Source organism: Melanostigma gelatinosum, assembly GCF_949748355.1.
Source record: "Melanostigma gelatinosum genome assembly, chromosome: 1".
Taxonomy (NCBI): Eukaryota; Metazoa; Chordata; class Actinopteri; order Perciformes; family Zoarcidae; genus Melanostigma; species Melanostigma gelatinosum.
The window spans coordinates 9,559,524-9,572,315 of NC_136634.1; the positions used below are offsets into that span (position 1 = coordinate 9,559,524).

A 12,792-nucleotide genomic window follows, 5' to 3' on the forward strand; every position below is an offset into this window, starting at 1 on the left:
TCTCACATCACGACTGGCACCTGATTATGAAAGTTCATCTTATTATTTATAATGGCAGAAGACGCTTACCTAAGAACAAAGCAGTGAGCCGAATGAGGACTATCGATGACTGTGAGGCGGCTGCATCTGAAACATTGATCTGAGCAAATTCATGCAACAAACACACAAAAACTCTACGGTTCAACTTCACTCACGCTATTTTTGTCTTATAGTGTATTATAGGCCTCGCTCGAGGAGACCTTTTTTTTTGCAAGCAGACATCTCCCTGAAAAGGTAATTTCCATGAACAATATGGCCTTTTATATTAATGTTAACACAGATCAACGACCAACAATCCACAATAGTCTCACAGAAACAGTATACAGGTATGTACAGTACATAAAACACGTTTGAGAAACAGAATAAAATCTTGTTTTAGAATACTTATAGTTTCAGTGCAATCAGAGTGGTATTTCAGAGAAAGACCGTATACGATGGTCAACTGCAGTGCCATCTGGTTCATGTTGTTCAAGTAGATTGATGAGGTTTGAGTGCCTAAGAAGTACAACATAGGCCTGCAGTTTTCTTTGCTCTCTTTATAGTGAAGCCCTACAATAGGTCGATGTGATGGGAGACGTGTGAGAATCTAATGAGGATTGTTCTGCATTGCAATAAACTATTTGTTTACATTGGCTCTTTGAAACTAGTAACCGTTTTACTTGAATACACAGAATGGATGTTAATATCTCAATGAACGTTGTGCAATCCATGATGGAGAGTCTGTTTCTGTAAACAGACTAGTCTGGTTTAAGAATAGCCGCGCTCAGCATACATCTTTCCGGCCGGTTCCTGTACATACTCCTCCGTCTTATCCCAGTCCTGAACCCAACCTCCGTTGAGCTGTGCAGTGGCCCCGTAGCTTTTAGCCGGACCGGCCATGGCGCCGTAACTCTGCGTGATGTCTCCCGTCTCTTCGGCCAGCTCATCCTCATCGATGATGCCACACTTCTCTTCGCTGGTTTCTTCAGGGTCGGCCCATGGCTGTTTCTCCCCAGATGCAAAGATCCCATAAAACACCACTCCCCCGTAATGCACCAGGGCAGCAATGAGGAAGACGTACTGCCACTCATCCCGCGTCTAGAGACAGAAAATAGTTGCAGCCAGGCTAAGTCACTTCTTTAATAAGGCTCAGATCGTGTGTTTTCTCAACTGACTTCTCACCATGAGCAGTGTGCTCCTAAATGTTCTGCAGAACATGGTGTGTTTTGATTTCAGCAGGCGATCACTTGGTTCACATTTCTACATAATGTGGTTATCCTCCTTTGATCTAATGACACGGTGAAGGAAGTGCAGCTAAAAGGGAACAGTCCACAGCTCTGTATTGCGCTGCATTTGCTGTGCCACTGCCAAGTTTGAGTGTTCCAATACAATATGTAGGATTTGATTGAAATCCCTCTTGTTACTAAACCCCGTCCACACATTCTGTCTCTCTCAGAAAACACATCACAGTAACGCGAAAGATGCTTGAACTGTTGTCAACACATTCTAACTCCCAACTCGTCAAATATCGACGCCTGGTCAGTGGCTTTACGCTTCAAAATATGACGCTCTACGTAACATCTAGCGTCAGTTTTGGACTTGTTAGAGACGGTGTGTTTCTACCTGTTACATGCATGGTGTCTTTTCAAAATAAAGTTCTGTCGTCACGTCGCTACCGTGTTACAAACGAGACAACATCTATCTGCATCAATATTCACATCGCTGAATGAATACAAATGACTCACCTTGTTCTTTGTCATTGCTCCCACTATTAGAGGGCAGACCATCCCTGACAGGGTACCCACCCCGTTGGATATACCCATGAGGATGCTGGCATAGCGAGGAGCGATGTCTAGATGGTTGACATTGAAACCTGCAGCAACAAAGAGTGAGTATTCTGAGTGTGGTGCTCTTTTGAGTAAGCGCAACGGAATTTGAACTAGAATCCATTGCTCTGAGACTCACCTGATATTGCAAATCCGCTAAAACCCACGGCCAGAACTAAGAAAGAGATGGCCACCCCCTTACTGTGAGAATAACCAACCACGAGCAAGAAAGTGGCCTCCATACCAAACCCTAAAAACAACAAGAGAGTTACCTGATGAGGAATACTTCTATAGTATCATGGCAACAGACAGAGAGCTGATTATCAAAGCTTCACCTCCACAGTTCATGATTTTCCGGACCGTGGTGGTGGACATGATGTTGTGGGTCCGCAGGTAGTCCGCTAGCTGGCCTCCTAAGGGCACGACGATGGTCATGACCAAGTGAGGGAGCGCCGACACGATTCCAACCTGAGGAACCATCAAACACTTGTCTGAAGCAGTTGTGACAACGACAAATAAACTGTCAAAACAAAAGTGATTCTTCTTCTATTCTCAGAACCAATCTTTGTGTCCGTTTCAACCCCTGACGGCTGTGTCACATCTGAGCAATAATTCACCTGCAGCAATCACAGCAGCCCATCCTGAAGCTGAATTACAACTGCCAAACCAACGATTCATGCTTCACGCTCTCCGGGGAAGGTAAAGATAATGAAATATTAAGATTAACTGGACTCGTGGTCTGACACATTCACTCATGGACAGTATGATCAGAAAAGTACCAAAACACAGCACCCAAACTCTCAGAATGCTATCATTGCACAAACAAGACATTTTGTTTCTAAATTAGTGTTCGAATCTATTTTCTTAAACGAAGCGAAAGATTATAACAAAGAAGTAAAATAATCCCAGTTAAATGTTGTGTGGAAGGGCTCACTGAATGTACTTTTGCAGGTTAAATTAGCATAAATACATTTATCTGACTGAAACAGAACATTTTAAAGGCATTCAAGAGAGTTAGGCAAACTATTTAAATTGTAAAATGTCAACCACTTCAGCATATGCACTCTCAGTCTAATGACATTTGCTCTTGATCACGAACAACAACAACAATGGAAACATTGCACACATTGTTGGGCACAACAGAGTGCTGCAGGACTGGTGTCGCACTGGTTCCCTCGACAAAAAACCAATGGGAATCTTTCACTGGATTTTGGATTATTGCAGAAAATAAGCTCTATGGCAAACACAAGTGTCTGATACTTGCACATTTTGTTCAGCAAAATAATCCTCACCAATAAACACCACTTTATGATTTTTGAAGTGTGAATGCGATTGGCAGAAGTAAAACGTGATCATTAGGCTATAAATTGACGCATAATACACAACGACGCGTGATGACGTGTTGTAATCACATTTAGCCACTTGTAAGCAGCCACCTTTTTAAGATACTTAAAAGCTTAAAGATTCACGAGAGGGCTATTTATTGACGTATTTCATATCGTAGAACTAAATGTTTAAATATCCTTCGCTTTAGACCTTATTTCAGGCATTCAACTGAAAACGTATTCAAACAAACCCATTGACTTCAAGACGAGGGAGGCAGAAGAGCAACATTCTTGTTGTAGGGGGTATTCCTCCAGCTCTATGTTTCACACAGCCCTCTATGTTTCACACACCCTTGTTAAGCAGGGTGCACATTCAAAGAGAACTCAAAGAAAATAATCTTTTGTGATTCGTGCAGAAAAGGCAAACTGATAATCACAAAAAAACCCCACAGATCTACCAAAGACTGAACTGAAAACCAGGACGTAAAGACAAAATAATCTAATGAGGGGATGAAGTGCAGGTGGAGAGATGGGCGGAGAAGCTCAGGTGAGGGGAATGAGGTCATTAGGCAGGAGAACGGGCAGGGGAAAAGAATCTTAGAACAAGGAAGGAGCTGATTGGCTGAGAAGAACAAACAAGGCTGATTCAGACCAGGTGTGTAGATGGGCAAAGAAGGGAAAGACAGTATGGGAACACAGGAGGAAAAACAGCACAGAAAACACAAAACAGGCTGTGCGTTCCAAAACCCATACTGCCATACTATTTAGTTTGCCAGAAAGAGATTGAATATGTCGCAATACACAGTGCAGTGTGTCAAACATACAAGGATGTTCTACTCCGGTCATGTCTTGCAAGCCAACATGCTTCTTTCTGGTTATTCTGACCCACAGCCCTCTGCACAGCGGATATATGGACAGGAGGGTCCAAGTTCAAGGTTCTATGTTGAATATGGAAGTAGTAGTATGTCCCAGTTGAATGCATACTGCATGCAACAGTATGTACTTTGTAAGGGCAGCTGCAGTATGTACCACAAGAAAAAAGAAAAGGTATGCAATTTGGAACCCAGTGTCAGAAAACAAGTCTCAGGGTATCTGGACATGACAGCCCTGGTGCATGCTGGGAGGTTTCCTCACTAAACTCATACAAACTATTCGAATAGTCGAATAAAACATTTTGAAATTTGAACTGATTGATGGAGCACTTTTGGGCAGTTGAAGTTTTGAACATACATTAACATGTCATCACCTTCTAGTTGAGATGATGAACAGTCACTGCACTCAATTTAAGCAATCTATGGCTGAGAAAATCTTAGTTTGTAATCTTGAACATTAAATCACACGGTGTCAACATTTTTTGGCTGACATCAGTCATCATGGGGGATTTCTTTACCTTGCTGATTTCAAAGCCAAACACCTCCTCGAAGTATGCAGGCTGGCTGATGAGGAGCAGATAAAAGGTCCAGCTCCTGCAGAAGTTGGCCACGATGATTGCATAGACGGGCATGGAGGTGAAGAATTTCTTCCAGGGGGTCTTGTATTTCTGTTAAGACAAACAGAGAATCAGCCGGACGTACAGCACCTGTCGAGGTGTTACAAATCAATGGATACCGATTGAGAACTCACTTCCATTGCGCCCATCAGCTGGGCACTTTCACCGATGCTCTCCTCAATGTAACGGCGCTCCTCGTCAGAGATGGTCGGGTGCTCCGCTGGGCTCTCGTAGGACACCAAGACCCAGAACATGTACCAAAATATCCCAAAGCATCCTGAACAGATCATTACAGTGATGGCGTCAAGAGCCAAACATGTCCGTCATTACAAACTCTGTGCAGCCAAATATTGCTCAGACCCACAGAATATTTTCTGTTTTTTAAAGACACCAAATATGTCGGTGTGAATTTTGCGGAAATCTGTATAAAACGATGCACAACATATCTGGAATATTTCTAATTGATGAGATGGTGCAGCCATAACAAACAGTGAACACGCTCAGTGTCAATATCATATAACAGCTTCAATGAGGAGCAAATACAAACTGGTATATACAATATATGAGAAGTTTTTTTCGAACTTCAATGAATTAAAAGGGGAGAACTCTAAATGAAAGTTCAGCAGGATGCAACTGACATGTTTGCACTTGTGGCTGCAAGTTCTAAGTGTAGTGCAGTCTGCTCGGGTTGAAGGTGAACAGAGTTTAGTTGGGAATTTATTGGATCACAAATCTGGATCAGTCAATAAGAATGATAGGAGGTGTAATTTGTCCCACCCAAACAGGTCCTAGCTAGGAAGATGTCACTCAATCATTCAATACATGCCCACAAAGTCCGGAGCAGCCATGATTTTAGGAATGAAAAGTTCTATTAATCAGATTGTTAATGATAAGTGGAAAGTTTGGTACTGAAGTGGAGCTCTTTGGCTCATATATGAAAAAAACCTCTTTAAAGATATGCATTGTAAATCACGTACATTTTGTAGATGAATGGGGTAAAGAAATTGCCCAGTTGATTGCTTACATTAGGACACTTATCTGTTATAGTCTGATATGTTGTGTTTAAATATGCAAGTGAGGCACTATTCAAGCTAGATTTTGGTGATTTTAGAAGAGTCTACACTACAGATGCAAACAGTAAAATAAAAAGAAGATATGTTATGGAAACAAAATTTCAAAATTGACGATGATGAGAAACAATTTGCAAGTGCCTTCATCATTCCAAGTGTTGATTGTAAAAAGAAATGTTATTTCTGGCCTTAAATCTACTCACGACAGTGATACTCACCATACAGATAGAAGACACAGGACCATCCATAGTACTGGACCAGGATCCCAGCCAGAGGCATGGCTATCACTGCACCAGCATAGGATCCTGAACAAGACAAAATATTGTGAGCAAGCAGAACTTGATCCCGGGTGCTTCTTCAGACTGCAGTGTTGTCCCAGTGTCTAGTGACAGAAGTGTCCAGTACATGTTTACACACATTTCAGGAGCAATATTTTGTCATTCTAAAGCTACATTTCAGTGTATGAAGTAGTATGATTGTAAAATCGATATGACACAAATGAGTCACAGAAACGTGTAGATTTTGTACCACAGAAGGAGATGGTTGCCAGACGACTTCTTTCCAGCGGCGGAGCCCATTTACTCCAGATCCCGTGGCAGGCTGGATAGGTCACTCCCTGCACGGTGACAAATGGCGTTACAGTCACAGTCTGAACACACGTGGATCATTTGCTTTTCTTAATCAGAGTAACCTGCCTGCATCAATACATTTTACATCGCTTTTTCCACTTTCAGTCAATAGAATTTACATATTCTGATACCTGATTGACCTAGTCTGTTCTCATTTGCCGAAGACATACAAGACAAATTGTATTTAATAACAAACACACTGACATGCATTGTAGCTGACCTTTTCTAATAGAGACTAATGGGCTAGGTGTAAGTCAGTGCAGATTCAGGCTGACCACCCACTTCATGAACAAAAAACTGAATTGTTTCGATTAAATCTTCATTACACACTAAGTGGCATACAATCAACTATTGATAGACACAAATTGCTGGGGCTTGCAGTGGGAGACACCCTGAAATGCTAATGTTTAATTTGCAGTAATAAGTCGATGGGTGCTGAGCACAGGCGGCTCGCTCTCTCAATGGTCATGAGCTGCTATTGAAAATACAGCAAAGCAAAATTACAAAGGAGTATAACCTTCAGTCTAATAATAGCATCTCTCGCTCTGAAATCTTTTCTGTTGCGCTGCGGCGCCGCTCGCATCAAGTGGTTTTTATGTCTTTTGTTATGTATGTTTCTATGTGAACATGGAGCCGTTCTGGACAAGTAAACCAGCATACACAAACCCTGCTATTCAGGGGTTTATGATGCTTGTGGACTAATTGGACAATTATGTACAGTATAATAAATGGAACCTCTTCCATAATGGGGCTTCATTTTTCAGTGCAAATTCTAATAGAAAGCCTGGGGATCTGTGAGAACAAGAGGATTTCTGTAAATCGTAGTCAAAAACAGAATGTCAGGACAATTTCATTGGGGTCGAGTTTATCTTTCAGCTTGATAATGAGGCATCATTTTTGAGCCTTTTAAAGGTCAGGATCTGATGTGCAAACTGTGCATCCGTACCTCCACCAGCCCTTGTAATATCCTCACAAAGATGACACATCCATAGTGCGTCCGGGCGGCAGAGGGAATGAACATGTTCAAGATGGATGTCAGCACAATGGCAGCACCGAAAACTCTGGATAAACAATGTGTCGGGATTATTTGTCAGAATATCATCAAAACAAGATCATCTTATTCAAAGAAGGTACACGGCAGCAATATTGGTTCAAGCATAAAACATCAGATAAGAAATACAACACATCAAAACAATGTTAAACTGTGGGATTCTTAACTGGGAGAAGTATCACTGATGAGGAAGATAAATAAATCCTAATTGGATGTCACACACACACACACACACACACACACACACACACACACACACACACACTATTCATCAGCGGGGACAGGAGGTGTTTGCAGGAGAAGGCCTCAGTGGGCTCAGCTGACTTGGCATGATGAAGCTCTTCAAAGATTTGCATCTTATTTAGGCTTCATTTCCCTCATGAGCAATCTAACAACATTATAATGTGGATAAGGGCTTATACTGCAACCTTATCCTACTTTGGTTGCTTTTTACAGCATCCTCACGATTATATTTACATGGTTTTCTAATGTGTTATTGTTATAATTTGTTACTGTTCTACAGTTTTTACATATTTGTTGTTCTTTTTCTCTATCATTTTGTTTAATTGCAGCTGACTAATCAGTTGGTATAGTGAAATAATGTGATTATAGAGGCGGTATGGCCATTGAAATCACAGTACAATCATTACTTAGAGCCACATTTCACACTGCAGGGCTTTGGCTGATGTGGTTGAACATAAAGGATTAGACACGGTGGTCCCATGGGAGCTCATTAACATGAGGAGGCACGCCTGGTGGGCATCAGCCAAATCCACAATATCTGCTGTAAGGTCAGGCTCCTTTCTTCAAACCAAGACACCGACATCCAAATATTACACCTACATTTCCATTGTAAATTATGAATAGAAACATACAACTGATATTTAGCCCCCACCCACAGTATCCATAGATTATTTCCAGTTACCTGTTTGCAGCCAGTCTTGAGGAGATATACCCTCCTGGTATCTGAGTCACGATGTAGCCCCAGAAGAAGGAGCCATGAATCATCCCCACGGTCTCTGGGCCCCAGTTAAATTGCGCTTGCTTTCAGAAAAAAAAACACATTTGAATTACTTTTCCAGACAAGTGAAACATGGTGAAATTGTTAAAGGTGTAATCAAAATGCTTCTAGGTGTGTCATTGTGAAAAATATTGTCAGAAAGATATCAGATCTATTTTATTTGATGCTTCAAACCGTAACGTAGTCGATCAATTTATCAAAGCATACAATACGAGTTTTAAGGAAAATTACAAATAAAGATAAATAAACCTACATGTGTTCATTTCTACCTATAATAAAGGCCCAGCACAATAAATACAATTTATAAGTACGTATATGAGCTCAATTGATGTTCTCCAGGTGTGTTTTAAAGCCGATCGATCCGTCTATTGGCTGTGGCCCTCATCACTTATTAAACACGTGGGGTGGGCTCGTGCGGGGATGAGTCACCACGCACCTCTGTGATGATGATCTTGCCGTTTTGGTGGATCGTGCTGTTATTGACCATGCTGACGATGGCCACACCCAAGTTACACCGGATACCGAAGGAGATGCAGAAGCCCATCCCGCTCAGCATAGCGATGATGTATCTGCGCGGAGCCCCGAAGCAAGTGCAGTCACACAGGGGCGTCTTCCGCTCTTGGTCCGCCGTGGGTCTCCCATCCTCCGTGAGCTCGATCGCCTCACCTGTCTGCTGCCGCTTTTCCAGCCTCCTGCACGACACGAGCCAATTATATGTTCATTTTTAATTTATTTTTTAGATTAAATTCAATGTCGACACTCCGGTGTATGCATTCAAACATCCAGGCACGTTTAGCTGCATTTAAAGGAGCGAGAAATATCAGTGGAAAATGTGTGATTTCGTTGATTGTCTGCAAAAACAAAATTGACACTTTTATACTGATGTATTTATTCACATGCATCTCACAAGCTGTTTGCAGCTACATATGAAATACTGGCATCTTAAGTACTTCGTGTTCTTTCAGCGACAGGCCTTGACAATGTCTTTATTTCCATCTTTTAATTCGGCTCAGGCCATTCAAATCCTGCTGCCTCCTTTTTTTCCGTTCCCTGCTGAAATTCTCTATGTTTCTGTAAAAGAAAGACTCGTTGACAAACGAGGAAAGAATTATATTCATACCGCATTGCAGCAATATCAGCATCATCGTTGTCAAGAGTTCATTTTGCCCTTATAGTTGTTAATGAGCTTCCATAAATGTGGGGTTGGCATCTTGATTTGGCTTCCACTTACAATTTGTAGAAAGAAATGTGAAGTTCATTTTAAAACAACACCAAATTGAAATGTGTAGGCCTCATCCAGAAAAATAACCAGAGGCCTGACAGTTTAATTGAAACCAACATATTTTTTTTCTGAAGTCACGTTTCTGTGTTGCAGCTTGGAATCAAGTTCAACAACAAAAAATACATGTTGTGTGCCTGAACAAATAATCATTTAAAACATGTGTAATTTATAAACGTTACGTGTTTCCAGATGATTTGCGTAAGTATCGTTTTTCTTTAACCAAAGACAATTTTATCCGCATTCACAAGCGGAATTGTCACATAATTAAATTCCATACATGTGATTTATACATCCTGCTCCCTTACTCTGATTTTACATTGAAGAGCTGTTTGCTTTCAAGTCAGTTATCAGTTTTCCTTTGCATTACATTTCATGTAGGTCCTTCTGACAGTATAAAGAATAAAGGGAGTCAATTGATATGAAGTCCATCGATCTTGGATTAATACAGATGGATACATAAGGAAATAGATATCCTCCGACCTTGTGTCACGACTCGTTCTGTTTCATTAATTATTAAAAAACACCCACGGCAGCTGGTAGAGGGGATCATCCTCCAGGGAAATAGCTGATCCTTAAATATTCGGGCCACACGACTCTGCTTTCAGCATCCTGTCCGTGATCCAACTCATAAAAAAGAGATTTTCCTCTTGATTTCAATGTAATTCGGTAATAAGCACATTGAAAGCCAGTGCATGTTTTATGTGTGCTATTCTTATGTGTGATCTTGACATCTGGATAGTTCCTATTTTAATTTATCGTAACAGATATCATTCTGTACTCAAAAGACGTGCAGAAATGAGGATTTCTTTGACTTACCTGTAAATTTTCCCGAGGGCCTTTCCTGCGATCTGTTTTATACCCTCCTTGGTGGTAGGGGCAGCTTTCTCCGCACCCGGCTCCATATCCAAATGAGCTATGAAATTCTACAATACTATAACAAATGGAAGTGCTGCATTAATGAGCATATTGCTAAGATATTAATCCAAATAACGCGCTCTTGTCTTTTAAGCAGAAAAACGCCTCGATGTCCTGAAGAGATCAGCCAGAAAAATGGAGAAGAGAGGGAACACGTTCAGTCTGAAAGGGCTGGTTTCACAGTCACAAAACAGCAGTCAAGTAACTCCGCTTTTGCCTTGCGCAATGTTAATCCATGCAGTGCCATTTTAAGATCCAGGCAGCGATTAGAAAACAGCATCACAGAAAATAGAAAGTTGTTTGTTTAGGAGGGGGGCTGGGGATTTTATTTTTTTTGAGAATTCTTGGAAAAATCGAGGTGCAAGTAAGAATCTTCAGCTGGTGCAGGTCAGCGGAGCTCCGGTCTAATCTGAGGTGAAGATCTCCGGTGAGGCAGCAGCCGGAGGAGGTTTCAGCACCGTGGACAGCGCACAGCTCATCTACCTGTCAGCAGCTCCGCGCAGCGCCCCTCCTCCCTCCGCTTCCGACGCTCCTCTCCTCTAATTCAATTACGTATACATGTGTGAACGGCGACACTTGCCACTTGCATAACCTCTATCCGTCATTTATATATAACTGAATAAAAAGGATTTCAGGATGAGCTCCGCCCCACTCATAAATCACTTGCTGCAGGCACAAAGCATTGATCCCCCCCCCACTACCCTCCCTTACATCCGGTTATTGCTTGGTTTTAGGTTGACCTGCTGGGCTTACAGACACTGTTCAACCTACGTGGACCCATTTATAGAAAGATTCGTTTTCACTAAATTGAATAAACTGAGGATTGTAAAAAATGTTTTCACTGAAAGACAGAAACAGTATTCACACACGTGGAACCAGACCGTGAAGTACAGTATGCAGTCAACCACGGAGAGGCAGTGTTGTGTAAGGAAGTTAAGGAGACCAAACTGATGTGAGATTCAATGAGATAAGGGAGACATTGTTTCATATCGTGTATTTATCTTGTTCCTCCAATCAAAGAAAGCAGTTGATCAAACAGAGGTTTTCTATACAGTTGCACAGAACTTTACTGAGTTATTTCTACAGCTCATTGGGATCCAGGTGCAGACAGTGCGCACGCAGGTGTGACAGTAGACATCCGCGGCCTTTTCCTCACCGTCATCCGGGTCCGCTTGGATATCATTGAGGCCACCTGCGTGCCTTGACACTGGGAAAACATGGCAACAAAAGGGCCGTGAAACTCCTTCCTGAATTGGCGGCCTATGAAGCAGCTGAACAGAGGGTTCACGCAGGAAATGAGGCTGCAGAAGCACATCTCCAGGGCGAAGGCCAGGTCTGCGCGCCGCCAGGAGGCGGGGCTGTGAGGATAGACCACCCGCATCACAATGGCCGCGCTGCGGCTCAGGTGGTAGGGCACGTAAAACAGGGCGAAGAAAACCAGCGCTGCGCTCAGCACCCGCCGGATCCGCAGCTGCTTGTTGAGCGGGTTGGGGCGGCAGGAGCGGTGGCGCAGCTCTCTGACGCTGCGCAGGCCGCAGTAGCAGATGGAGAGCAGTGGGAAGAGGAAGCCGACGATGGAACAAAAGAGGGAATAGGGCAGGCTCTCCCTGGTCTCGCTCAGCAGTACGTACAGGGGGCAGATGGTGCGGTTGCTCCCGGGGCAAGTCTGGATCACACTCATACTAGCAACAGGTATGCTGAGGACCAGAGAGGCCACCCAGACCGCCACACACAGCAGCCAGGTCCGTCTCCGGCCCAGCAGCACCAGAGAGCGCAGCGGGTGCACGATGGCCAGGTACCGGTCCACACTGATGCAGGTGACAAAGAAGATGCTGAGGTAGAAGTAGTTGTGGTAAAACATCCTCACAGCCATGCAGAGCAAGATACCCAGCTTCCAGTACAGCTGGTCCAGGTGGTAGTTGATGAGGTACGGCAAGGCCAGCAGCCACAAGGTGTCAGCCAGGGTCAGGTTGAAGAGGAACACCGTGCTGCGGGTCCAGCGCCGCAGGCGGTGGAGGAAAACCCAGAGGGAGAGCAGGTTGAGGGGTAGCCCAAGGATGAGCACCAACAGGAAGGAGGACGGCATCACGTAGAGCTGGACCACCTGTAGACTTTGATGTGTGACCAGGTCGCAGAAGGCTTCCTCTGCAGGCTGGATGAGTTTAC

At 43.1% G+C, this 12,792-nt stretch overlaps 2 protein-coding genes across 2 annotated transcripts; both read right to left on the minus strand.

The window, feature by feature from the left end:
• Window positions 1–440: 440 nt before the first annotated feature.
• On the minus strand, window positions 441–10,613 carry slc17a6a (solute carrier family 17 member 6a; the record flags this gene model as incomplete). The annotated part of the gene is made up of 12 exons (XM_079265701.1): window positions 441–1,116; window positions 1,764–1,891; window positions 1,984–2,094; window positions 2,180–2,312; window positions 4,560–4,709; window positions 4,793–4,935; window positions 5,947–6,033; window positions 6,257–6,344; window positions 7,304–7,418; window positions 8,334–8,452; window positions 8,866–9,121; window positions 10,528–10,613. The coding sequence occupies 12 exons, from the start codon at window positions 10,611–10,613 to the stop codon at window positions 787–789; spliced, it is 1,746 nt and encodes a 581-aa protein (XP_079121827.1). The 3' UTR covers window positions 441–786.
• A 1,100-nt stretch (window positions 10,614–11,713) lies between these two features.
• On the minus strand, window positions 11,714–12,775 carry LOC306783848 (P2Y purinoceptor 4-like; the record flags this gene model as incomplete). Its single annotated transcript, XM_079277666.1, has 1 exon — window positions 11,714–12,775. The coding sequence occupies exon 1, from the start codon at window positions 12,710–12,712 to the stop codon at window positions 11,714–11,716; it is 999 nt and encodes a 332-aa protein (XP_079133792.1). The 5' UTR covers window positions 12,713–12,775.
• Window positions 12,776–12,792: the final 17 nt, after the last annotated feature.